The sequence below is a fragment of the Plecotus auritus genome (genome assembly GCF_963455305.1).
Source record: "Plecotus auritus genome assembly, chromosome: 6".
NCBI classification, from domain to species: domain Eukaryota; kingdom Metazoa; phylum Chordata; class Mammalia; order Chiroptera; family Vespertilionidae; genus Plecotus; species Plecotus auritus.
The window spans coordinates 150,881,789-150,908,902 of record NC_137773.1 but is presented as its reverse complement, the minus strand read 5'-3'; the positions used below and the strand labels follow the sequence as shown (position 1 = coordinate 150,908,902).

Here is a 27,114-nt window from a genome sequence, read left to right as displayed (position 1 = left end):
ACTGTTTAAGTTAGTAAGGAAGACTTTATTCTGGATCATTGAAATAGGTTTAGGGACCACTGCAATGGGATTTTACAGTGGGGATGAGAGATTGGGCTCAAACCCTAATACATGTGGGCAAGTGAGAATTTAGGAAGGAACAGGGGTCAGGATCGTTGAATGGAAAATACTAAGATAAAACCTTCTGGCTAACCTGACCTGTCAGGATTCTTGCTGAAGACAAGCCAGGGTGATCATCCCCTACGGGTAGTGGAGGATGAGGGACCTGATCATATATTGAGGGTGATTAGATATTGATTGGGAGTCGGGGGACTCTGGTTAAACGGACTAAGCAGGGTTCTTGCTAAAACTAGGTTTGACAAGAAAGTGCATGGAAGGGCCCATGAAGAAGGTTCAGGAGGAGCCTGACTAAAGCATTTTTGTCAAATGTGAATTAAAATAATCTTTAAAGACAAATGACTAATCCTATATAATAAAAGGCTAATACTCAAATCGACCGAATGGTGGAAGGACCAGGCGCTATGATGCACACTGACCACCAGGGGGGCAAATGCTCAACACAGGAACTGCCCCCTGATGGTCAGTGTGCTCCCACAGGGGGAGCGCCGCTCAGCTAGAAGCCAGGCTCACGGCTGGCGAGCACAGTGGCAGAGGCAGGAGCCTCTCCCACTTCCCACCTCTGCAGTAGCACTAAGGATGTCCAACTGACAGCTCCCAGACTGCGAGAGGGTGCAGACTGGGCTGAGAGACACCCCTCCCCCCCCCCCCGCAGTGCATGAATTTCATGCACCGGGCCTCTAATAAATACATAAAATGCAAACTAAAGCAATGCGATGGAACATTTGCCTATTTTCTTGGCAAAGATGGAAAGAAGTTATAAATTTTTCTTATTGGGTAGGTTGTAGTCTAATGGATATTCTCAGATACTGGTATTGATGAAGGTCAATTTGGCAACATATTTCAAAAACTATAAGTTGTGTCCTTGTGATTCCATTTCTAGGAAATTACTTAAAGTAATGCTGTGTGCCATTTAAAATATAGTAGTAAAGTAATAGTTACAACACAGGGAGAGAAATTTAGCACGTATAATACGTAAATGGAACTGGCCAATAGAAGGGCACAGGAAAGGCTGGAGAGATAGATCATTTGTATGTTCTTGTATCTTCTTACCTATATTTTCTGTTTAGCTATATTTTCCAAATATTCTGTATAGAGGTATCTTTTGTGACAGAAAATAACAGAAAAGTTGTTTAATATACAATTTCAACCCAAAGATTTTTGGATTGTTTGTTTGGTAAGCACCATAGTGGAAATGAGATTAGAAATTTCTTGTTTCTCCCAGCCTGTGTGGCTCAATGGTTGAGCACTAACCTATGAACAAGGAGGTCACCGTTCAATTCCAGGTCAGGGCACATGTCCCGGTTGCAGTTGCGCATTCAATCCCCAATAGGGGGTGTGCAGGAAGCAGCAATCACTAATTCTCTCAACATTGATATTTCTATCTCTACCTCTCATTTCCTCTCTGAAATCAATAAAAATATTTTTTTTAAAAAAAAGAGATTTCTTATTTCTCTTGTTCAGGAGATTCAGGGGAGATTAATTGGAAGCCTCGAAAGCTCCAAAGTCTGATTCTTACTCTCTAGTTACCCATATAATTTTCCTTCAATGGTGTGCATAGTCTTAGGATTTGACCAATTGGCTAACTGGGAGCTTTATAACATACACTGTTGTCAATTAAACCATGGTGTATCCAGTCCAAGAACGTGTCCTCTTCAGAGGCAGGTGTTTTAGCCTTTACAATTAGGATCATGTTAAGTGGAGTTCTTTCCGATTATTGACTAGATGTAACAGTTTCTTCTCCCAATTTCCCAGACAGAATCATGAATAAACTGGAGGACAAGAAGGACCAGATGATACCATGAAGAGAAGTTTACAGGCCCTCTATTGCCAACTGTTAAGTAAGTTGATGTCGCCTTTCTTCTCTCCTACAATATACCAATGTTATTTATTGTTTGTCCAGTGCCAGAAACTTATACACTTTATGGAGGAAGACCAGGGTTTGGTCAATGAGAGAGGACAGTGAATTTTCCCTCTGCTTCATCTAAGTTACTCTATTGCCTTGGGTATCCATTGTAATGTAGACTCTGTTACAATAATTCTAAATTAACATGTTCAGCGTAGTTAATTCAAGAATGAGTGTCAAAAACACTATTGCTCCTGTTTTTGTGGCAGAATGAAGGATGTTCCAGTGTGACCCTCTGTAAGTTTCCCATGGAGAGCGAATGGCAGGCTGTGTTTTATGGACTTCGTTACTTGGAACCCGTTACCATTCAGTATCTGCACAGCCTTTGGCTTGGAATGTTTTGCATAGTTATGCATGTTCTTAAATAATGAGTGTTGAAAATGTAATTTCTTTAAGTTTGGTGACAGAGTGAAAAGTATTCAATTATGACTTTCTGCATGTTGCTCATGGGTTTTGTGGTTTGGGCTACAAAGTGCCTGTATAGCCTTTGCGACTGGAATTGTTAACGAATGAATGTAAAAACCAATACCAGTTGGTGGGTTTGATGTTCAGACGGACCCACTCCAGGTCAAACAAAAGCCATTGAGTTGGGAAAATCTGGAATTCATTGTGTTTGTCTGGTTCTTGCCGAGGTAAATAGAGGGCCTATCTTTCTTAGGCTGAGTGGCTCCTTATTAACTTTTGCCAAGAAAATAGCATGAAAAGAGATTGAGATGCAAATCACCAGTCGGCCCTTAGAATTTAGCAATTCAGGTTATATTGCACCCTAGTTCAAAGCACTTTATCTACAGACAGCATTCTGGATGGTATTTTAATCAACTCATTTCTGCTGCTGAATTATAATCCCTGACAAACAGATCACGTCAACCCATTTTCAGCCTGGTGGAATGTCGCCAAGAGTTATAGGGACTCTTATGTCCTTTCTCCATGTATTCCATAGGACTGTGGGTTTATTGTTGCTTCTCTTTATTTTTAATGATAAGCTTTCTTGTTAAAGAAAAGGCTTTACAGATTGAAAACGCAATGTCATCAAGGAATGATTAATTCTGCCTTGCTAGGAGAGGGGACATCTGAAGGGTAAATAAGATTACACACACACTCACACACACACACACTCAAGAAGCGGAGACAGGCTTTGCAGGCAGAAGAACCAGGAAATGAAAAAGAGCATAGTCAATTTGGGAGGCAGCAAAATGTTTTTCACCTATGCTGATTATATGCCCCAAAGTTTGCATAATATTATAAGGTCCCATATTGTTTGAAAGGCATCAGGTGAGTATTCCGTGGTTCGGAGTCAAGTCTTATGCTATCACAAGGCCCTTTCAAAGTGGAGCATATGCAAAACCTGAAGGGGTTTTCTCAAAGATTATTTGGATCGCTGCATAAATCTACTCTGCCCTAACACTGTGCTTGCAAACTCGCCTAGCAATGCAAGCAGCCCAGAGTAGGCAGTTTCCTGCTGGTTAGGATGAAGGTAGATAGTGGCCTTCGATAAACTGCTCTGATTACTAGGTAGCTGGTTGTGGGCTAGAGCCCAGCTTTGTACAGAGCTGGGAGGGTGGAGCACTCAGGCATTAGATTCAATTAGTATGACTTCAAAGCATGATTTTCACAAGTTCATTGAGATGAAGGACTGTTAATTGTAGCATTTTTTTCTCATGAGAGAAATTGGATATTTAGAAAAATATCTGCCATGCATGCACACACATACACACATAATAGCGCATATATATCGTTGGTCAACCAATTAGTAAGTTATGCCTAGATTAACAATGTCCACAAACAAAATGTTTTTCAGTGTCTAAAATAGACTCGAGAACTACAGAACCAACATAAATTTAATATGAGACTTAATATAACTCAGCAAACTGATGTTTTTAATTTTGAGTGTATGTGTGTGTGTGCGGGGGGGTGAGGGGGGACCTGATAAAGAGAGTGTTCTGATTATCTTTTGTTGCATAACAAACCACCTCAAAACTTTGTAGCTTAAAGCAATAACAGTCATTTATTTTGCTCACGAATGTGCAGTTTGGGCAGGGGTTGGCAGAGACTCCAGTGTCTGGGATCTGGGCTGGAATAACTCCAGCAGCTGGAGACTGGAACAGCTGGGGCTGGCCCGACATTTATTTTTCTCTGAGGCCTTTTCACATGACACAGTGGGGCTTCCTCACAGCACAGTGGCCTCAGGGTGTACAGACTTCCTACATGGCAGCTCACGGCTATGAGGCCAGGGCAAAACCTGCAAGGCTTCATATGAATAAGGCTTAGAAATCCCAAGATAGCGCTTCAGCCACATTGTGTTGGCCAAGGAAGTCACTAAGACCAACCCTGGTTCAAGGGGTGAGGGATTGGACTCCACCCCTCAACGGGAAAATTAGTAAGAATTTGTAGTCCCTGTTAGTTTACTGTAGAGGGTGTCTGTTAAAAACAAACCAACAAGCAATTACTTACTAGTGGACATGAGCCAGTTCATGAGTCATAATCGCCAGAGAATCTGCGCCCTCTTAGGTACCTGCTGTGTTCACAGACACCTGCTGATCAGTTTCCCTGCATCCTCTCATTTATTTTAAATATACCTGTTTTAAGATGAAGAAGTGTTACCAATGAGTAGGTTAAGGACTGGTCCATGGTGACCCAGTAGTTAGTGATGGAGCTGGGATTCACACACAAGTCTTTCTGACCTCCTTGTTCATGCCTGTCTTTTCTTCCTGCCTGGCACCTCATCACTCACCACTTCTCTCCTTTATGCCCCTACCCCTTAACACAGCCCACTTTACCTAGTGGATGCCCACAGTGTGCTCCAGCCACCACAACAGGCATTTCATCCCCCACAAAGTATTTGGCTCTGGGTCTGCTTGTACTTGTTTCCCTGTCTTCCAGCTGCTTGGGTTTAGGGACTCCATTTCATTCATTCCCCTATCTCTTGCCTAATCTAGACCTTGAACTATAGTGGGATTCAATATATGTTTAATGTAATTACCATATTTCATCAAATCTACAATTTCATTCATTGTAAGATACACTGTTATTTATAACACTGAAAAAGAAAAAAAATGCTGCTTGAACTATAAAACTATCATATACCATCAATTACATCTTACAATGTGGAAACACATATATGGATAAAATAGAGAATTACTAGGGTGTGGATTATGGCTAACTGAGTTACATAGTCCCTGAGCTCCTGCCACAAAATTCTGCTTTAGGGCCAGGTTTCAGCAAACCCATCTGTATTCCCAGCTCCCACCCCAGGAAGGCCCCGTGTTACAAGAGAGCTTCCCGTTGGAAGCTGGAGAGAGATCCGAGTAGCTGGGCTGTCACTAACTAAAGTGGGCTCATGTAGTCTGTCGTCACGGTTGGTTTCTCCTGATAAGTGAGAGGAAATTTTCTCTGAGGTTAAGGAGGAAGAGTTGTTATAAATTGTAACTGACATAGTAGTTAGGTCTAAACAAATGTTGACTTCAGAAATGTAGGTTCTTGCCCTTGCTGGTTTGGCTCAGTGGGTAGAGTGTTGGTCCACAGACAGTCAAGGGTACATACCTCAGTGCCAGTCAGGGTGCTTTGCAGGAGGCAACCAATTGATGTGTGTCTCTCATCAAGGTTTCTCTCTGTATATCTCTCCCCCTCTCTTCCACTCTCTCTGAATATCAATGGAGAAAATATCCTCCGGTGAGGATTAACAAAACAGAAAGAAATGTAAGTTCTTTTAGATGTTACAGGCAATCATAAAGATATTGCCTTGTGTATGTATATGAAATGAGGGATCTTCACCTCCTCCTCCTCTGGCATGAAGATGTCTTCCATTCCCTTGTACACTGCCGGGTCCTAACCTCCATGGAGGAGACCATGTGGCAGCCACAGTTAAGGGCTTGGATTCTGGATTGAGATTGCATGGGTTCATATCCGGGCTGACTACTAATTCTTTCCAAATGATTTTCACCCTTTTCCATACAAAGCATACCAATTGAGGGGGCCGCTCCTGTTAAGCAGCTGTTGGACTGCCTATGCACCACCCCTTGCAAATCCATCACTCCTGATGCTACTAACAATGCTGCTCTTGAGAAAATAAAGGAGCTTTCTGCTCCATTTAGTAGCAGAGAGCAGTTCATCCGCCTGCAGTTCTCTCTTGGAACCACCAATGGCTATAATAATGGTAATGACACATTGGTCTTCTGTCAGATTATGGAAATGGAAGCATCCATTTCATCGACAGTGCATTAGGTTTTTAGACTGGATTACACTGATTGGCTTTCATCAGTGTTTCTCAAACCTGCCTGTACACCAGAATCCCCTGGGAGCTTTCAGCAAATCCCCTTGCCTGGCCAGACCCCAACCCAGATCAGTTAAATCAGAATCTTGGGGGGAGGTGGGGAGTGTGGGGCCTGGGCATCAGATGATTCTAATGTGCAACCAGTGTTGAGAATCACTGGCTTAGAACAGTGGTTTAAAGCTTCATCATCCCACAGAATCACCTGGAAGGCTTGTTTAAATACAGATTGCTGGGCCCTGCCCCAGAGTTTCCAATTCAGTAGATATGGGATGGGGCAATCATTTGCCTTTCTGAATTTCCAGTGATGCTGAGGCTTTAGTTCAGGACCACACTTTGAGAATCACTGTCTTGGACTTATGAAGGACTACTCTGTGTTTAGGAGATGCTCTCAGCATCCCTGTATCACTTGAGTGCCTGGTGATGAAGTGGATCTTGGAACAAAACCAGGTTGACTTAGGAAGTTAGAGGATGGATGTCGGGGAGGAAACTTACAGAATCACATTGTTGTAGGGTTAGAAACTATTGGAACTTGAAGTTTCATGTTACTGGCACTTAGTTTTTACTCTGTTTTAAGGATGAGAAGAGTGCTAGGCATGGACTAGCTAGGGTTATAAAGCAAAGGGAAAACATAGTGTGGCCCTTGGCTAGTCACTGCAGTGGGCCCCCTTTAGATTTTGATTTATATGACTATTTCTTTCTCCCTTTATGCTGGATAAGTCTTTTGCAAATCAAGAATTTGTGGCTGGATTTTTTGTTCATTATGGAAAGATTTGCAAATGTTCTCTAGGGAGAACAGGTCTCTGGTTCTGAAGGATAAGTCATTCACACAGAAAAATTGAGGAAGTGACACTTTGAAATGTGACATTAACCCAGGAAGTTTAGGCATGTTGATTTAATGTCTTTTACATTTTAAGTTGTAATTTTTTAATTTGCATGAGTCAACAACTCTTATGCAGATTAAACAAACCTTAATAAGACATTCTCATTGAAGCAATGCCAGTGAAGACTGAAGAAAAAAATATTTTTAAAAAAACTCAGTTTTATGACTTCCCGGTACATTCACAGGGTAGTCATGCTCACACTTAGGAGAGCTGTTGACTAATGCAAATTTAAATGTTAACTCTTCATGAGTAACTTCCAATGTCTATAGGAATATACTTTTGCTAAGACATGTGGTGTTTGGATTTAAAGAATGCACTTTGAGCTCTCACTTCTTCTCTTAATAGTTATGTGATTGTACAGAGTCCTTGACCTCCCAGAATTGCTTCATCTTCCTTAACTCCAGTGCACAGATGATGAGTATAAACATCTACCTTGAGGATTGTTGAGAGTTAAGTCAGAAGGGTATGAAAACATTTTATAAGTTGTAAAATGCCTTCCAATCATGGTTGTTGTTTCACTACTGTCCTCAGTTAACTTATTTCTTTTGTTGTTCTATTAGCAAATCCTGCTTAAAAGTTTAAAAAAAGAAATGTGAAAGACAGTCTAGCATGTCCTCACCCAGGTTTCAGTTCAGTGGAACCCCCATTAATGCACTTAAACCTCATCCAATGGGGACTAATCTAACAAGGAGATTTCTAGCTCATTAGGATCTGGTAAAACCCTGAAGATTGTTCTGAATAAGAGAAGTTTGAGCAGTTTTTTAAATGAAGAAAGGGGATTTTTTCCAGCAACTTCATGTTGGCTTTATAATAAGACTGCTCTGAGAGTTTTCTGAAACACTTAAACATTGCCTTTACAAATGTGATGGATACTGGAGATTCTTCAGGCCAGAATCCAAGAAGAATCCAAGAGCTCCCAGCCTTCACACAGAGACTAGAGTACAAACATGATTAATCATGTGGTTGTCAGACAGTGGCCTGCTGCCTGTACAGCACTTTGGAAAATTTTGGGGATACAAAGAGATGGAAAGCATAATCTCTGCTTTCTAGAAGCTTCTAGTATAATCAAGAAGACAGGACAGAAGATGAAAAGAAGAGAGTATGTTACAGGCTGTAGTAAGAAACAACAGGTCAAGCCAGGTTCTTGAGTCCAACATCACTAGTAATAACAATGACTTTTGATCCAACTTCTGATTCTTCCGTGTACATTTTAATTGGTCCCAAAGTTGGAGAGAGGTCGTGATTAGTCCCCATAACCAGCACTACAACCAAAGGAGACTGGTGAAAACAAGCCTTCGTACTTCATAGTGTTGTCACATCTCACATGCTATGTAGTCATCCTGACAACCCTGCCGACAGGCGTAATTTTTATAACCAGGTTACCATTAAGGAAATGGAAACCCAAAGAAGACAAACCCTACAAGGAACTTGGATCCAGGTCTTTTTACTCCAAGTCTAATGTCCTTTCCAGGGTCCCACCGCCCCCACATTTTACCTGAGTCACAGTCCTTGGGACCTACTAGCTAGGCTGGTTGTGCCATCCGACTGTGTGTTTCTTCTTGTAGTATTTCCCCTTCAGTCAGTGAACTTGTCCAGCCTTGCTCTTGCAATAGGTCTCATCTGGTTTTAGCAGCTCTGGGGTTTGGTATTTTTGTCCTCCCTGCCCCCACCCTTATGTCTGTTTAAAGAAATAAAACCAGTAGCAGGATAAAGAGAGGGTTTGCCCAGCCGGTGTGGCTCAATAGTTGAGCACCAACCTATGAACCAGGAGGTCACAGTTCTTCCCAGTCAGGGCATATGCCCAGGTTGCAGGCTCAGTCCCCATTGTGGGGCATGTAGGAGGCAGCCAATCAATGATCCTCATCATTGATGTTTCTATCTCTGTCCCACTTCTTTCCTCTGAAATCAATAAAAATAAAATTTTTTTAAAGAGAGGGTTTTTCTCCCAAGTCAGATATAGGCTGTGGAATATTTGGGAAAAGAAATGTTACAACCCATTAAGGCGATGGGCCATTCCTTTCATAAGCCGACGAATCTGTAGTTCATTTAGCCTCATTACTTTTGAGTTAGCAAGCTCTGGTTGTGCCATCCTTATGGCTATATTTTTAGAAGTCTTAGATTATTATAGCAACTGTGAAAAAGGATGAGAAAAGAAATCTGGCTCCCAGTATACATCCCGCTTGTTTCTTGAATTAAATTTGTCTTTATCTAGCCCTCAAAAAATTCTGCACCCACCCCTCTGCTGATTGAAGGCTGCTACCCTTGGGTGGCTGCTAACCAGGCCACCAGATGATAAGAGAGGTGTCAGGGCCCTGGCGGCCCTCCTCCTCGTCCAGTTGTTTATTCTGGGTACCCGCTGGATGTGTGAGGGTAGAGGTGGAAAAGGCCAGATAGGAAACATGGATAACAGTGACATCTCCTTCACACTGCCAAGTGAAACATGAACAATTTGTGTCAAGTCTGATATTCTAGTCACGGCACTTAAACCTCGTTCCAGCCAATGTGACAGGAGGCAGAGACAGTCATGGGACAGCCTGCATCGGAGGAATTCGGGTGGTAAATAAATATGTCAAACAATGGGGCAGCATCAGAGCAGCAAAGGTCAGGGAGTGTTGGCCCTTAAGCGGTTTCTCTCACACTCGGTTAATTATAGAAAAGCTTTGAAGGAGTTGTCGTGGGAAATGAGAGTAGGGAATACTCTGAGTATGAAGGACGGAAACTGATGCTTTACTGCCACCTCCTGGGTCCTACAGCAGCCAGCTGTCCCCCTCATGCCTTGCTGTGTCCTCCCCGACCCCACCTCGGACCTATGCCTTGATTTCTCCCCCTGGCACTCGTTTCCTGTGGGCATGAGAGCCCTGCCAGAAATCCACCTTAGGATTGCCTACTGCACACCCGTCAGCGTCTTCCCCTAGGGAACTGGATTCTGTTTTCTGTAAGTCCTCAGCACTGAGGGCCTGCGCTTGACAGGCTGGTCACCCAGAGCTGTGACAGGGAAGCTGACCTGCTCTGGAGCCGTTGGGTATTTCCCAAGCTGCACAAATGAGCTCTCATTACCTGTCCCGGTGAAGGCCAGGTGGCTTTATACACCCCATTGGACTTCCTAGGTTGTCAGCAGCAGCGCTGTTTGCAGCTGGCTCCTTTTCTCCAGCTCCTGCTCCTGCCCCATCTTGGTTTTCTTTCACATCCTCACTGGTTCATTGCTCAGGGGCTACTATGCCTTACTGCCAAGCTCATTCAACATAAATCATTTCTTTCTATAGTTACAGTATTTCAAGAGGGGAAAAAAAGCAAGTTATGGTCATGGGACCAATGAAAATATCTGTCGCTTCCTAATTTCTAATGTCAAATCTGGATGATATGACCCAGTGAGGGAGCCCAGAAGAGAGGTGATAAAAATATGTTGAAAAAGCTTAGGGTCTCAGAGTAGCACAGAATTAAGAAATGCAGATAAAGGAGTATAAGGAATTAGAAAAGGCATCCTAGTGGCTGTACCAATTTACATTATTACCAACAGTGCCCAAGGATTCTCTTTTCTCCACGACCTTGCCAACACTTATTTCTTATCTTTTTTTATGATAGCCATTCTAAAAGGTCTAAGATGATATCTCATTGTGGTTTTGATTTGGGTTTCGTTGATGATTAGTGATGTTGAGCACCTGTTCTTGTACCTGTTGGTCATTTGTATGTCATCTTTGGAAAACTATTCAGTTACTCTGTCTGGGAGTTTTCTCTCAGTTTTATTGAGATATGATTGACATATAGGATTGCATAAGTTTAAGGTGTAGAGCATAATTACTAGTACTTGACTTACAAATATTGCAAAATGAGTATTACCACGTAAGATTAGTAATATTCATCTTCTCATATAGATAACAAAAAAAAGAAATAAAAAGGGTGGGGGGGTTTTGTGAGGAGAACTTTTCAGCTATACAACTCTTAATAGTTTTCAAATATACCATACAGCAGTGATAACTATAATCATCATGTTGTACATTACATCCTCCAATACTTACTTATAACAGGACATTTTAACCCTTTCATCCACCTTCATCCTGTTCCCCTACAACACACCCACCACTGCTACCCCCTACCTCTGATAGCCACAATCTGATCTCTTTCTATGATGTAGTGTTTTGGGTGTGGTTTTTGCTTTTTGGATTTTTTTAGATTCTTCATGTAAGTGAGATCTGTCTGACTTACTGCACTTAGTATAACGCCCCCAAGGTCTATCCATGCTGTCTGCTGCAAATGGCAGAATTTCCTTCTTTTTATGGCTGAATAGTATTCCATTGTGCATATACCTGGTATGCACCACATATTCTTTATTTATCTTCTGTAGGACACTTGGGTTATTTCTATGTCTTTGATATTGTAAATAATGCTGCAGTGAACATGAAGGTACAAATATCTTTCAAGTTTGTGTTTTTGTTTTCTTTGCATGTTTACCCAAAAATGGAATTGCTGGATCATACAGTAGTTCTATTTTAAAATGTTTTAGAAAACTCCATACTGTTTTCCATAATGGCTGTATCAATTTACATTCCCACCAATAATTCGCAAGGGTTCCCTTTTCTCCACATCCTCTCCGCATTTATTTCTTGTCTTTTTTATGATAGTCATTCTGTCAGGCATGAAGTAGCATCTCATTATGTGTTTGCTTTGCTTTTTCCTAATGATTAGTGATGTTGAGCACCTTTTTATATACCTGTTGACGTATGTCTTCTTTAGGAAAATATGTATTTACTTCCTTTGCCCAATTTTTATTTGGCTATTGAATTGTCTGATTTTCTATATATATTGGATAATAACCCTTTATCAGATGTATGATTTGCAAATACTTTCTCCCATTTTATAGGTTGCCCTTTCTTTTTTTTATGGTTTCCCTTGCTGTGTAGAAGCTTTTAATTTGATGTAGTCTCACTTGTTTATCCTTGCTTTTGTTGCCTTTCCTTTTGGTGTCAAATCCAAAAAAATAAAAATAAAAATAAAAAAGATCACCAAGATTGAGCCTTTTCCCTATGTTTTCGTCTAGGATTTTTTTGTTTTGTTTTGTTTCAGGTGTTATGTTCAAGTCTTTAATTCATTTTGAGTTTACTTTTGTGTATGGTAAAATAAGGGTTATATGTATTTTTAAATATATGTCTTTAAACTTCAGAAAGTATGCTTTCTTGGAATGTTAGTAGAGTAACATTCAATAATCTAGAAATGTACTACTCTGTTTTAGTTCTAGATAGGACTATGCTAGATTATAGATTTCTAATACATTACAAGGGTTGGCAAAAGTAGGCTTATTATTTAATCAATAAATAATAATACAAGAATTAAACTCTGTGTTTCCTAATGTAAACCTACTTTTTGTCCACCCTGTATAGTCTTCATATTAGCAAGTCTGCTTGTGCAGTTGGCAAAGACAGCATCAATAGTTAATCAAAAAAAAAAAGTTAATCAACAGGATTTTGAAGGATATTTGAAAATCATCAAATGCCAAACAATGGGATTTTCAGACCCAATGCTTTGGGGGACTTTTACTCTATAATAGAAATTATACTGAATAGCAAGCATAATGATTTAAAACATTATGACCTCTAACTGTAGATGTAGGGACACCTTTTAAAAATCTCAATTCTCTAATTTGTTCCTGTTTTTCTTCCTCTTTCCTCTCTCATCTCACAAAGCAGAATTCTTTGGCATTGATCCACTTGTCTAAAATCATATGCAGGGTGGGGCAGAAGTGGGATTACAGTTGTGAGTATGTGAAATGCAGACTTTATTCTTGTATTATTTTTTAATCATTGTATTATTTTCCATACGAAACACAGTAAACCTACTTTTGCCCCATCCTATATCATATCACTGAAACAAGAATCCCTTTGTTTGTCTCACTTCATTTGATGTCTAGTCTTTGATTTGTATAGTCCTGCTGGTATGTCTGATGGATTAGTGAGCTTCCTAGGATCTCAGTCAGTCCATAGCCAGCCATTCCGTAACCCAAACTGGACTGAATGAGATTAATAGGCAAATATATGCACTAGTTTTATTTATTCAACAAATATTTGAGTGTCTATTATTCTATGCCACACACTGTGCTGGATCTTGATGTAACCCTTAAAAATCAAACAAATAAAATCTCAAAAATCTGAAACTCCCTGAGAAAGATATCTCAAAATTATCTTTTTCTAAGGCAGAGTTTCATGGACATTCATTAAGCACTTAATTTGAATGCACTACAGAGGATATAATGTATAAAGATCACATTTCTTCTCTAAAAGAATTTCATACAACCAACTAACAGATAGTTATTATTTCACCAATATATGCTATCTGCTATAACAAACAACCCCAAGATCACAATGAGGTAACATAAAAATGAAACTAGACCCCCAACTTACACCATACACAAGAATAAGTTCAAAATGAATAAAAGACTTAAATGTAAATCATGAAACTATGAAAATCCTAGAAGAAAACATAAGCAGTAAAATTGCAGACATCTCTGGTAACAATATTTTTGCTGATATATCTCCTAGGGTAGTGGTCGGCAAACTCATTAGTCAACAGAGCCAAATATCAACAGTACAACAATTGAAATTTCTTTTGAGAGCCAGATTTTTTAAACTTAAACTTCTTCTAACGACACTTCTTCAAAATAGACTCGCCCAGGTCATGGTATTTTGTGGAAGAGCCACACTCAAGGGGCCAAAGAGCCGTATGTGGCTCGCGAGCCGCAGTTTGCCGACCACGGTCCTAGGGCTAGGGAAAAAATAAACAAATGGGGCTATATCAAACTAAAAAACTTCTGTACAGCAAAAGAAACCATCAACAAAATGAAAGGGGAGCCCACTGTATAGGAGAACATATTCGCCAATGATACATCTGATAGGGGTTAATTTCCAAAATATATAAAGAACTCATACAACTCAACACCAGGAAGACAAACAATCCAATTTTTTAAATAGGCTAAGGACCTGAATAGACACTTCTCCAACAAGTACATACAGCTGGCCAATAGACATACTAAAAAAAAAAATGCTCAACATCAGAGAGATGCACATTAAAACCGCAATGAGATAACACCTCACACCTGCCAGAATGGCTACCATCAATAAATCAACAAACAAGTACTGGCGAGGATGTGGAGAAAATGGAACCCTAGTTCACTGTTGGTGGAAAATAGTTTTAAAAATGGAACTTCCTTTTGACCCAGCATTCCCAATTCTGCGAATATATCCTAAGAATCCTGAAATACCAATCATAAAGAATATATGCACCCCTAGGTTCATAGCAGCATTATTTATAATAGCCAAGATCTGGAAACAGCCCAAGTGCCCATCACTAGTAGATGAGTGGATTTAAAAAGCTGTGGTATATTTACACAATAGAATACTACTCAGCCATAAAAAAATAAGGAACTTTTACCTTTTGGGGCATCATGGATGAGCCTGGAGATTATTATGCTATGTGAAATAAGCCAGTCAGAGAAATACAGATACCATATGATCTCACTTATATGTGAAATCTAATGAACAAAATAGATGATGAATAAAATAGAACCAGAGGTATGGATAAATGGAATAGACTGACAGCTGTCAGAGGGGAGGAGTGTGGGAGGGATTGGATGAAAGAAGGAGAAGAGATTAGCTAAAGAACACATATGCATAATCCATAGACACCGACAGCAGTATGGTGATACCAGGGTGCTAGGTGGAAATGGGCAAAGTAGGGGGAAATGGGGACATCTGTAATAGTATCAACAATCAAAATAAATATTTTTAAAAGAAAGGTTTATTTTTCATTCACCCAAAATTTCCAAGCAAATGTTTCTGGTTGGGTGGCTTTCTTCTAAGGTCTGATCAGAAACCCAGGTTTCTCCCATCTTTTTTTTTTTAATATATTTTATTGATTTTTACAGAGAGGAAGGGAGAGGGATAGAGAGTTAGAAACATCGATGAGAGAGAAGCATCGATCAGCTGCCTCCTGCACACCCCCTACTGGGGATGTGCCCACAACCAAGGTACATGCCCTTGACCGGAATCGAACCTGGGACCCTTCAGTCCACAGGCCGACGCTCTATCCGCTGAGCCAAACCGGTTAGGGCAAGGGTTCTCCCATCTTATGATCCCACAATCTTCAATGCTGGCCTCCAAGACTATCACAGAAGGGAGATAAATACTGGATTTATTCTCCTCTGCCTGGAAGTAATACGCATAAATTTCTGCTTCCATCCTATTAGCTAGAACTAGTCATATGGCTCCATCTAGATGCAATGGACTGGGAAGTATTCTCCATGGCTGGGCAGCCACTTCCCAGGAACAAATACGCACTAGAGGAGGGAAACCTGAATCTTGGATAGTCATTTAGTCATCTCTGTGTTCTTGGCTGTAAGCATAAAACTCTAGACAGAAGGGTAACTCATGAAACAAGACAGCCTGCCAAGCAATCAATTCTTCAGAGTAAAATAAAGGCAATAGGAATGCTTCTTAGAAATGACTAGTTCTAACCACTGCTGCTATGGGACTCCTACAGCATTGTGCTCTCTAATAGTTTTCTCTCATGGAGTTCTGTGATCATCGCTGCCATTATCACTACATCTGCTGACGTGAGTACCTTTGAAATAAATGAGTGACCAGAACCATATTCATTTCAAGTTTTGATAGACTCATGGGAATAAATATTGCTGTTCACAGATTAGGAAGGATGAAAGGAAAGTAAAACATGATTCATTTCAACTCCCTGCTATGGTAGTATTGAAAGAGCTGAAACTGTCTGGGTATGTGAGATGAATGGAAACAGGGCCATCATCGGAGGTTATTCAAGTTGTGAGCTACACGACTGTACACATTGTAGTCTGTGTTAATAGGTTCCTCCTTGAGTTATGTGGCTATTTTGTAGAGGACTGAATGGAAATTTCAGCAAGGGAATGGTTAGGAAGACAGTAGTGTTTAAAACAGTATTTATGATACTATCAGAAAACTCTAAAAGGAAAGTTATTTCCTGGACCCCAGGGATAATAAAACTTTTCTTTTAGATTTTTTTGATATAAGTTCCCACCAAGTTTTTCTTTACACATTATGTAAGGAAGTATTTCCTAAGCAGATATTTCACGTTTCTATGAAGAAATGCAGAGTAAAATCAAGAGGAAGAAAGTTGAGAGTATAATGAGAAACAAAAGATGAAAGGGTTGGGGGCTATGACATTTTGAGAACTAAATGAGTAGATGGGGAGATCTCTCTGGACCTCTGATCATGTATCTGTACGATGGGAGGTTCAGACTAGGCGGTCTCTGACATCCATTATTCAGTGTTCAGAGAAACAGTATCAAGCAGCCTACGTTGCAATAGTTGCTGTTTCACCCAAGACATATCATGTCAGACACAAGAGTAGTTCTGTGGCAGAAACATCTGAGAGTCAAAAAAGTTGGGTTCTAATACTGCTCTTGCTGTCCTTGAGTTCATCTTTCTGAGCCTCAGTTTACCCATTTCTAAGGAGTCTCTGTTTATCTACCTATAAAAAGGACATTAAAAAAGAACATCAAGTGGTTTATAAGGTTGTTCCTACTCTTAATATCCTTTGATGCTACACTTTTAAAACAGGTGAATGTTCTTGCTCTAAAACAAAGAAAAAGCCCCTGATTGTCACTAGATCCCCATACCCGAGGCAGGTAGCCTGGGAAAAGCTCGCCAAAGAAGAAGCACAAGCAAGGGCAGTATGTGGTCTTTTCGGTTAGTGCATCCAGTTATTATTGCTTGTTAAACATACATTAAACTCTTTAACTTTTCAGCTATAATCAGATTTGCACAGAAAACTGAAGCATATGCCACCCTTCTGATAGGCTTTTTGAATTCTAAATCTATCCATAGGAAGATTTCATTTCACCAGGTTTCACTGTCTATCAAGCTTCCCTTGGTTGGCTGATAGTCATCTTCAAAATGTGTTTTGTATACTTGAAATTTTCTAAAAGAATAGGTCTGAAATATTCTCACCACCAGAAAAAGGTAATGGATAGGTCAATTAGCTTGATTGTGGTTATCATTTCACAGTACAGTATATATGTATATTAAAATTTATCATGGTATACATCTTAAATATATATAACTTTTTATCAGTTATACTTCAGTAAAGCTGGGGGGAGAACAAAAAGAAAAAAAATGTATGCTGAGCATTTTCTGTGCGTACTGGACTGTTGTAGTCATGTGTGATACCAGCATATCTCATTTTGTTGCTCTTAGCTTTACTGCACTTCACAGGTGTTGCGTTTTTCTTAACAAAAGGCAAGACCCTCCATCAACAGAAAGATTATGACTTGAGTTATTGGAATAGTCACTTCATTACAGTGTTCTGAAACCGAACCTGCAATATCTCTGACGTTTGCCCAAATTAAAGGAAATAAAGGAAAAGATAATAGGCCTGACCTCACAGAATTTCTGGTTAATTCCAGTAGGTGTGGGAAGTAGGTAATTGGAAGGGTCATTTTAAAAACTGAATTGTAAACTTGGATGCAGCACTATTTGGGATCCTAAACATGTCATGTAAAGAAACACAAGTCATATTCCTGTAAAGGAACATACAGAAAACATTCATTAAATATTTGTAGGTTGAATGAATGTGCCTAGGAAAAATCCACCTGTAAAAAGGCGGCCAATGAATAAACTGATCAGTCATTGTTATGGCTGTTAGTGGAGAAAAAATAGTAATATATTATGGAGAAGTAAGAAGGTAAAAAATTTAAAAGTGTGATTGAGCCATAGAAGATAGTATGAGAAGGCCTAACATAGATGTAGTTGGGGATTCAAGGAGAGAATAGAGATAATGAGAAAGAAGAAATATTTGAAAACATAATAGCTCAGAATATTTCCTAGGATTTACGAAAAATATTAATACTCATATTCTAGGAGTACTGAGTCTGAAGAAAAAAAATTAAAAGAACTCTACACGTGCATATAGAAACAATGAGATGGCCGATAAAGAGATGGTCTTAAAAGCAGCCAGAAGAAAAGGTTAGTTATGAAGGAACAATATGTAAAGCAACAGTTGATTTCTCAACAGCCACTATGGCATCCAGGAGACAGTTCAATAATATCTTTAAAATGCTCATAGTTGATAATTGTAAACTTAGAATTATGGATCCAATGAAACTATCTTGAAAGCATGAGAGAAAAATAAAGACATTTTTGTATTTTTTAATCAAGCATTTTTACAGGTAGACCCTCATTTTACAGAATTTCTAAAAGACATGCTTCAGGGAAAAAATAAAAATTTTTCTCGGAAGGAAGGTCTTAAATGTAAGAAAAAAACAAACATCAAAGACATTGGCAAATGATTTTCTGTATTAAACAATAATTTGTAGGGTTAAATAAAAAAACAATAAACATACTGGGCAAGAATAGCATTTGAGTTGGGAGGGTTGAACAGAATCAAATTATTCCTTATAGTGTGAGAGGAAGGAAAATATATCAATTAACTTAGATGTCAAGTTAAGTAGGCATGGCAAAATTTCAAGTGAATCATTAAAAGAATAGAAATAATTTCCAAGTAAGTAGAGCACAAAAGCTATTGGAATAAGAAAAGGGGGAAAAAAAACAATCCAAAAGAGGCCACTACAGAGGGGGAAATGGGCATGGAAAAAGTTGGATAAATAGGACAAGGTAGACATAAATATAAATATCAGTAAACACAATAAATGTCAATGGACTAACCTAACCAGTTAAATGCTTCACAACTCACTTTAAGAGATTACTATAATCTTAATGCAAACGCCAGAAAAGGATAATATGAGAAAGGAAAATTACTGGGTCAATCTTACCCACAAACATAACTGTAAAATCATGGCTTTGTGGGGGTGATGCCCATCATGAAAGCTGCAAAGGACACAGTGCTCAGACCTGTCACACCTGCAAGGACACTATGCCTTCTTCTGGTTTATTTCTCGGGTAAAGGTTGGCAGGAGATCTTTATTGATATCAACCCATTTGCAGCTGTCTCTCAATATTCATGACCTGAGGCTGCTACACAGCGCCTGAGTTATATAACAGCACCTCTGTTATGACCCAAGATGTCACAGCCTGATGAGTAATGAGGTGCTTGTGGGAGTTATTGAAGGATTAACTGTAGACTCTTAACCAATCCAAGAGTTGCAGGAGATGAGGTGACATCATAAAGAATTTATCAAAGTGATCCGTCTCTGCCGCTGTGAACAGATTACATTCTCGTTCTGTCTCTGAAAGTTTATAACCAGTCACTGAAGTAGTTACAAATGTATTCTTCATAATCCTTAGAAAACCAGTACATTTTTGCATGGTTTAAGTATTGATCTTATCAAGAAATTTGCAATAGTTGGACCTGACATCATAATATCACTGCCCCTTAAAACTTAACACCCCTCCCTCCAGAACAAAACCTAAAGCTGTATTCTGTTATTTCCTTTAACTGCATCAGCTCTACCTATCCTCTATTCAGTGGTGTCTTAAAGCTTGAGGTGGCAAATTTAAGTTCAAAAGCTTAGATTTGCCTCTCCTCCTTCCCATCTCTATGTGAGCTGTTACTGAGTAAAGAGCAAATGAAGTAGCTAAGTGCTATGACCATAAAAGGATGAGTTAGAGCTACCTAGGAAGGTCACACTCTTGAGTCCCTGTGGGAATCTTCACAAACAGCCCACCTAAAAGTTACATTTTGAGACGGAGATCGCTGTGGATACCAAGTCAGCTAATGTCAGTAATAGACACAGCAGCCCTTTGATTTCTGCGTTGTCATGGTCTTTCTGTAACAGGGAGAATTTAGACCTTTTCCTAAATGCTGGCATCTCCACTCTTCCTGTCTGTGAATCAGTGAGAGCTTCATGCTCTAACTTACCTCTTCTGCCTACTCACTCCTGAGACTGCCTAGTGTACAATGGCAGAGAAATTACTCTTTCCCTGGAGGAATATAAAGGGTGCCCAGAGCACTCTGTTTTCCCATCTCACAAGGTCCAAGCTGCATTAATTTATCATTGAATATTTCCATTTTAAGAAGCTGTTAATTCCAATAAATGTTGATGGAGGTTTGAAGCCCAAATATTTTAATAAAGTCATAAATCAAGAAGTCCTCACAGTTTTCTTCAAATTCCTCACACAAAATTGTCTTGCAGGATAGGTTTCCTGTGGTGCTATAGCACCTGCTTCAGGCAGGCAGGAGCACTCCCAGCATGGGTTTTAGTAAGCTCCACAGTGCACAATGCGGAGTGGAGAAACTTGACTTTGTGGTTCAGGTGTCAAGACACTGCATGCCCTCTTCTCCTCCCATCTCAGACTCTACCTAGCTTCAGCTTTGGCCATGCCTGACCTTAAATTTGCACACATCAGAGGGCCTATGTCACTAACAGATACCTTTGTTTCATTAGTCTGTCCCTGCCCTTTGTACTTGCAGTAACGAGTTCACCATTCAGATCAGGTCCCAGGTTAATGCCCAGCCTCCACTTACCATAGCCTCATATACTCATCTTTGGAATTCCACAGCTGTTACCTTTATGTGTTGAAATGAGAAAGTGTCTTTTCTGTGGACTAAATTCCCTATGGTATATTTTCAAATGTCTTAAAATATTTACGTACCTATAATCTCAGACTTAATGCAGTTTTCCTGGACTCAATGGATCTCAGTTTCAGCGTATTTGTATCCATTATATATATTGTCATGTATTATTTAAATGCACTTATTATAAAATGGGACAAGGACAAGCTTTGCAGATTGCCAAAGAGGTTGCCCTCTGGGCAGATTTTTCTGTGAACTGCATCACTCATGATCTCCTCCTCCTTCCCACTTTCATTTACAGAGCATTCTGGTACCAGGCGTTACTATAGTAACGTGGAAATATTGTTCAAACAAAAATGGAAGAGAGACAGCACTGAGCTTTCATCTTCACTGCATTAGATTTCTGTGATCTCATCAACCAGGATAGACGGTCTGGAGAAAACAGGGAGCTCCAGCCCAAAAGTTATTGACTATCATTAGAGATGAGAGTGTTGTGATACTTGGGGATACTGAGAACTCAGTTCATCAGATATTTAGAAAGAACCCACTGTGTGTCATGCCCCATTGGCTGCTGGGGATACCAGGAGGAGAAGATATGGTTGCTGATATTCAAACTCATTTCACACAAAAGGGCTATTTTGCAAAATCCTTTATATAAATCCCAAATAGAATCCCTTTACTACCAGGCATCCTGTTTTTTCCAAGTCTCTTGAGAATGGGCTGTTGGCTTATGACTATAAAACAAATGTTTGTCCTGAATGCCCTGCCAATGGGATGAAATGAGAGCCTCCATTTGAAATATCTAAATAGACTTCCATGTTTTGGGAAGTTCTCTACTGTTATAGATCATAGGTGATGGTTGATAAAACTTTGCCAACCTATTACTTTGTTCCCTTACAAAGATCCTGACCTGTTGACAATACCCCAGGTGAGATGGGGAGCACAGGTGTTACAAAAATCCCAGACAGTGGTGAACTGGAAATATAGTTTATTGGAGAAAAATAATCAAAATACAATGGTAGTAAATTACAGGGAATGAATTGGAGTGACAAGTGAGAAATTAGTTGAATTCCATTTTTTGCATAAGCAAGTAAGGAGCAAGAGACATTTATGTCACCTGAAGCTAAGTTATTGCTTGAATGTGTGCTCCCTCTGAAAGCCCTATCAGTTTTTCTGGTATGCTACATATGGTGCTGTTTACTACATTGTTGTCTGTCCTAATTATGGGTAAATTAAATCATTTCAGTGCTTGGAGAATCTAACTTACAAGTGTACTAGTGAAATTTCTTCATGGATCTAAAGTATCCTGGTTCATAAATAAGCTCACAATTATCCTGAGTTATTAAAAGGTTAACAAAACAACAATCCAAAACCTATGGGACACAATGAAAGCAGTACTGAGAGGGAAGTTTATAGCTCTACAGGCCTACCTAAAAACAAAAAAAATGGTAGTAAATCATCTAATGCTACAACTCAAAGAATTAGAAAGAGAGCAACAAGAAAAGCCCAGAGTGAGCAGAAGGAAGGAGATAATAAAGATTAGAGCAGAAATAAATTACATAGAGACCAAAAAAAAACAATACAAAACATCAATGAAACCAAGAGCTGGTTCTTTGAAAGGATAAACAAGATTGATGAACCTCTAGCCAGGCTCACCAAGAAGCAAAGAGAGAGGACTCAAATAAACAAAATCAGAAATGATAGAGGCGAAATAACAACAGGCCCCACAGAAATACAAAGGATTGTTTAAAAATATTATGAACAACTCTGTTCCAACAAACTGGACAACCTGGAGGAAATGGACATATTCCTAGAAAAATACAACCTTCTAAAACTCAATCAGGAAGATTCTAAAAATCTCAATAGGCCAATAACTATGGAAGAAATTGAAGCAGTCATCAAAAAGCTTCCAGCAAACAAAAGCGCAGGGCCAGACGGCTTCACAGGGGAGTTTTACCAAACATTCAAGGAAGAACTAAAACCTATTCTCCTCAGACTATTTCAGAAAATTCAAGAGGAAGGAACACTTCCAAGCTCCTTCTGTAAAGCCAGCATCACCCTAATACCAAAACCAGATAAAGACAACACAATGAAAGAGAATTACAGGCCAATATCCCCCATGAACATAAATGCCAAAATCCTCAACAAAAATGCTAGCAAATCGGACCCAGCAGTACATCAGAAAGATCAGACACCATGACCAAGCAGGATTTATCCCAGGGATGCAAGGATGGTACAATATCCGCAAATCAATAAATGTGATACATCACATAAACAAATTGAGGGAGAAAAATCACATAGTCATATCAATTGATGCAGAAAAAGCATTTGACAAAATCCAACACCCTTTCTTGATAAAAACTCTCAACAAGGTGGGAATAGAAGGGTCATACCTCAACATCATAAAAGCCATATATGACAAACCCACAGCAGGCATCACACTCAATGGACAAAAATTAAAGCCATTTCCCCTAAGAACAGGAACAAGACAGGGATGCCCTCTCTCACCACTCCTGTTCGACATAGTACTGGAAGTACTAGCCATTGCAATCAGACAAGAAGAAGAAATAAAAGGCATCCAAATTGGAGAAGAAGAAGTAAAACTGTCCTTATTCGCAGATGACATGATACTGTACATAGAAAACCCTAAAGACTCCATCAAAAAATTATTAGACTTAATAAATGAATTCAGCAAGGTAGCAGGATACAAAATTAATGCCAAGCTAACCGGTTTGGCTCAGTGGATAGAGCGACGGCCTGCGGACTGAAGGGTTCCAGGTTCGATTCCGGTCAAGGGCATGTACCTTGGTTGCGGGCACATCCCCAGTAGGGGGTATGCAGGAGGCAGCTGATAGATGTTTCTCTCTCATCGATGTTTCTAACTCTCTATCCCTCTCCCTTCCTCTTTGTAAAATATCAATAAAATATTTTTTTAAAAAAAATTAACACCAAGAAATCTATGGCATTTCTATACACCAATAGTGAACTTACAGAAAGAGAGACTAAAAAAGCAATCCCATTTACCATCGTACCAAAAAAATTAAGATACCTAGAAATAAACTTAACTAAAGTGGTAAAAGACCTATATGCAAAAAAACTACAGGACACTGAAAAAAGAGATAGAGGAAGATATAAACAGATGGAAGAACATACCATGTTCATGGCTTGGTAGAATCAACATCATCAAAATGTCCATACTACCCAAAGCAATCTATAGATTCAATCAATCCCCATTAAAATACCAACGGCATATTTCACAGACCTAGAATGAACTCTCCAAAATTCATCTGGAATAAAAAAGACCCCAAATAGCTGCAGCAATCCTGAGAAAGAAGAACAAAGTAGGTGGGATCTCAGTTCCAGATATCAAGCTGTATTACAAAGCCACTGTCCTCAAAACAGCCTGGTACTGGCACAAGAACAGACATATAGATCAATGGAATAGAATAGAGAACCCAGAAATCGACCCAAACCACTATGCCCAATTAATATTCGACAAAGGAGGCATGAACATACAATGGAGTCAAGACAGTCTCTTCAATAAATGGTGTTGGGAAAATAGGACAGATACATGCAAAAAAATGAAACTAGACCACCAACTTACACCATACACAAAAATAAACTCAAAATGGATACAGGTCTTAAACATAAGACGGGAAACCATAAAAATACTAGAGGAATCCACAGGCAGCAAAATCTCAGACATATGCCAAAGGAACTTCTTCACTGATACTGCTCCTAGGGCAATGGAAAATAAAGAGAAAATAAACAAATGGGACTACATCAAAATAAAAAGCTTCTGCACAGCAAAAGAAACCATCAACAAAACAACTAGAAAGCCCACTGCATGGGAGAACATATTTGCCAATGTTATCACTGATAAGGGTTTAATCTCCAACATTTACAGGGAACTCATACAACTCAACAAAAGGAAGATAAACAATCTAAGAAATGGGCAAGGGACCTAAATAGAAACTTTTCGAAAGAAGACAGAAGGAAGGCCAAGAGACATATGAAAACATGCTCAAAGTCACTAATTATCTGAAAGATGCAAATCAAAACGACAATGAGGTACCATCTCACACCTGTCAGAATGGCTATCATCAACAAATCAACAAACAACAGATGTTGGCGAGGATGCGGAGAAAAAGGAACCCTGGTGCACTGCTGGTGGGAATGCAGACTGGTGCAGCCACTGTGGAGAATAGTATGGAGTTTCCTCAAAAAGCTAAAAATGGAACTCCCATTTGACCCAGTAATCCCACTTCTAGGAATATATCCCAAGAAGCTAGAAACATCAATCAGAAAGGATATATGCACCCCTATGTTCATAGCAGCACAATTCACCATAGCTAAGATTTGGAAACAGCCTAAGTGCCCATCAGCAGATGAGTGGATTAAAAAATCGTGGTACATCTACACAATGGAATACTATGCTGTGCTAAAAAATAAGGAATTCCTACCATTTGCAACAACATGGATGGAACTGGAAAGCATTATGCTAAGTGAAATAAGCCAGTCAGAAAAAGATAAATACCACATGATCTCACTCATCTATGGAAAATAATGAACAACATAAACTAATAATCAAAAACAGATCCAGAGACAGGGAAGCATCGATCAGACTATCAATCCTCAGAGGGAAGGTAGGGGAGGGAGAGGGTAAGGGAGGGCACCACTCCTGCCCTCATCCCCCCACCAAAGGACTTGTATGCATGCATATAAGCCTAACCGGTGGACACAGACAACAGGGGGGTGAGGGCAGGAGTGGTGGGGGGAAGGTAATGGAGGGATGAGGACAAATATGTAATACCTTAACCAATAAAAAAATTAAAATGTAAAAAAAAAAGGTTAACAATAAAGAGTATTTGCTGATAATAACAGCTGATTTATTGGTTTAAATGAGTAGCTTATAATCTTGTGTTTTCCTCTCTCAACGGATTTCTGTGTAATAGTTTCTTACACTTACATTAAAAAATAACTCAATTCTACGTATTATTTTTGTGGTGAATAAGAAAAGGCCAAACAAAAATAAGATGTTATAAATTCTTAAAATTTGACCTCACCCCAATCCTTGATGATTGCATCTTTGTTGTTTGACTTATTGGGAGGGTGGAACGAAGATCTGAGTATTACCACTTAGAGATTCTAATTATACTAAGAAGTCAGATTCACTGGCTTGAGTTTAAATTCTCACCATGAATTCCAGCCTCTGGAAGGATGGACTTTTAAACTGTCAAGTGGCCCAAAGAGTGAGAAGGACGAAGATAATCCCAAAGCTGAAATGAAAGCTTGCAGGCAGCATTGGGCGAAGCAGAAAAGTCAGTCTGTCCTGATGTTCTTCTCCATAACACATGACCGCTGCTAGAGGGTGAGGGATGGGCGCTCTGCAAACGTCATGGCCAGTTAAGAAATTATTGTTTTCTTCCTCTCAAGCTTGACACAAACTACTTCATAGCAGTTACTTGATGTGTCCATGGAGTAGTCAGTGTCTTATTCCACAAAGAAGAAAATCATGTGAGCTATGAAGTACTGGGGGTCTCAAGGTGAGAATTCTTAGAGTTTAGATAAGTAAATAACAGTATTGATGCACCCAAAGTTATTTTTTAGGTTGGTCTCCCAGTTGGTAATAGGTCACCGCAGCCATTCACATTCTCTTGTCCAAATGGCTCATGACCAAGACCCTCATTTGTCACTGCTTGTCTAGGGTTAGAGATTCATTTTATGAACTTGAAATTGTGACTTTCTCAGCAGAAAGCCAGCTAGTTTGGGATTGAATTTATGTCCACAGATGACAACATCATTTTCTACCAAAGATAACACCATTTCCTCTGCAACTTGCCATTACATTCTGTTTCTTTCTGCTTCGGGTACAAATTTATCACAAAAAGAAGCATCAATGTTCTAAGCACATACCCTGGCTTTTGAAACTTGGAGGAAAAGATAAGACCATGAATTGAAAAATGCCACAAACAGAAGTGGACTTGACGGTTATCTGTAAAACAGGCAATGGAGAAATTACCTACCCTAGAGAACCGGTTACTGAGGGGACTAAAAGATAACGCAGGTGTGCCAGTCAGGGAAACGGGGCAGATATTTCAAGCAGCAAGCAACTGCATGTAAGGAAGTAAGTACTTACAAAACCATTGGAAAGGCTGGAACAGTAGAAGTCAGGACTGTAACGTCCAGGGACACAGCACGGTTGCAGCATCCAGAGGTCAGGAACTGTTCCTGCCCGACCCCAGGGGCCACCAGGGCAACCACCACAGAGCTCTCTAAGCACCAGCAAAGCAGTGACCAGGATTCTGAAACACCGAATACAACCGCCTCGCTGCTCATTCTGAACAAGAGCTGACTGCAGCCGGTGTGGAAGCAGGACAGGGGCCTCTGGCTCGTGCCTGCCTTTCAGATGCCCACAGCATGCAGCACACACCCAG

General features: G+C 39.7%; 1 protein-coding gene across 2 annotated transcripts in view; it reads left to right on the top strand.

Annotated features, from left to right (window-relative positions):
• The window catches only part of TMEM108 (transmembrane protein 108), a 256,362-nt gene that overhangs the window by 136,725 nt on the left and 92,523 nt on the right, over positions 1-27,114 (top strand). The window contains exon 3 of one of the 2 annotated variants that reach the window (XM_080672230.1): positions 1,873-1,958. In XM_080672230.1, the coding sequence (XP_080528356.1) occupies positions 1,919-1,958 (40 nt within the window). In that variant the 5' untranslated portion in view covers positions 1,873-1,918. The remainder of the gene's footprint in view (positions 1-1,872; positions 1,959-27,114) is intronic. The other variant, XM_080672231.1, reaches the window with a different exon arrangement.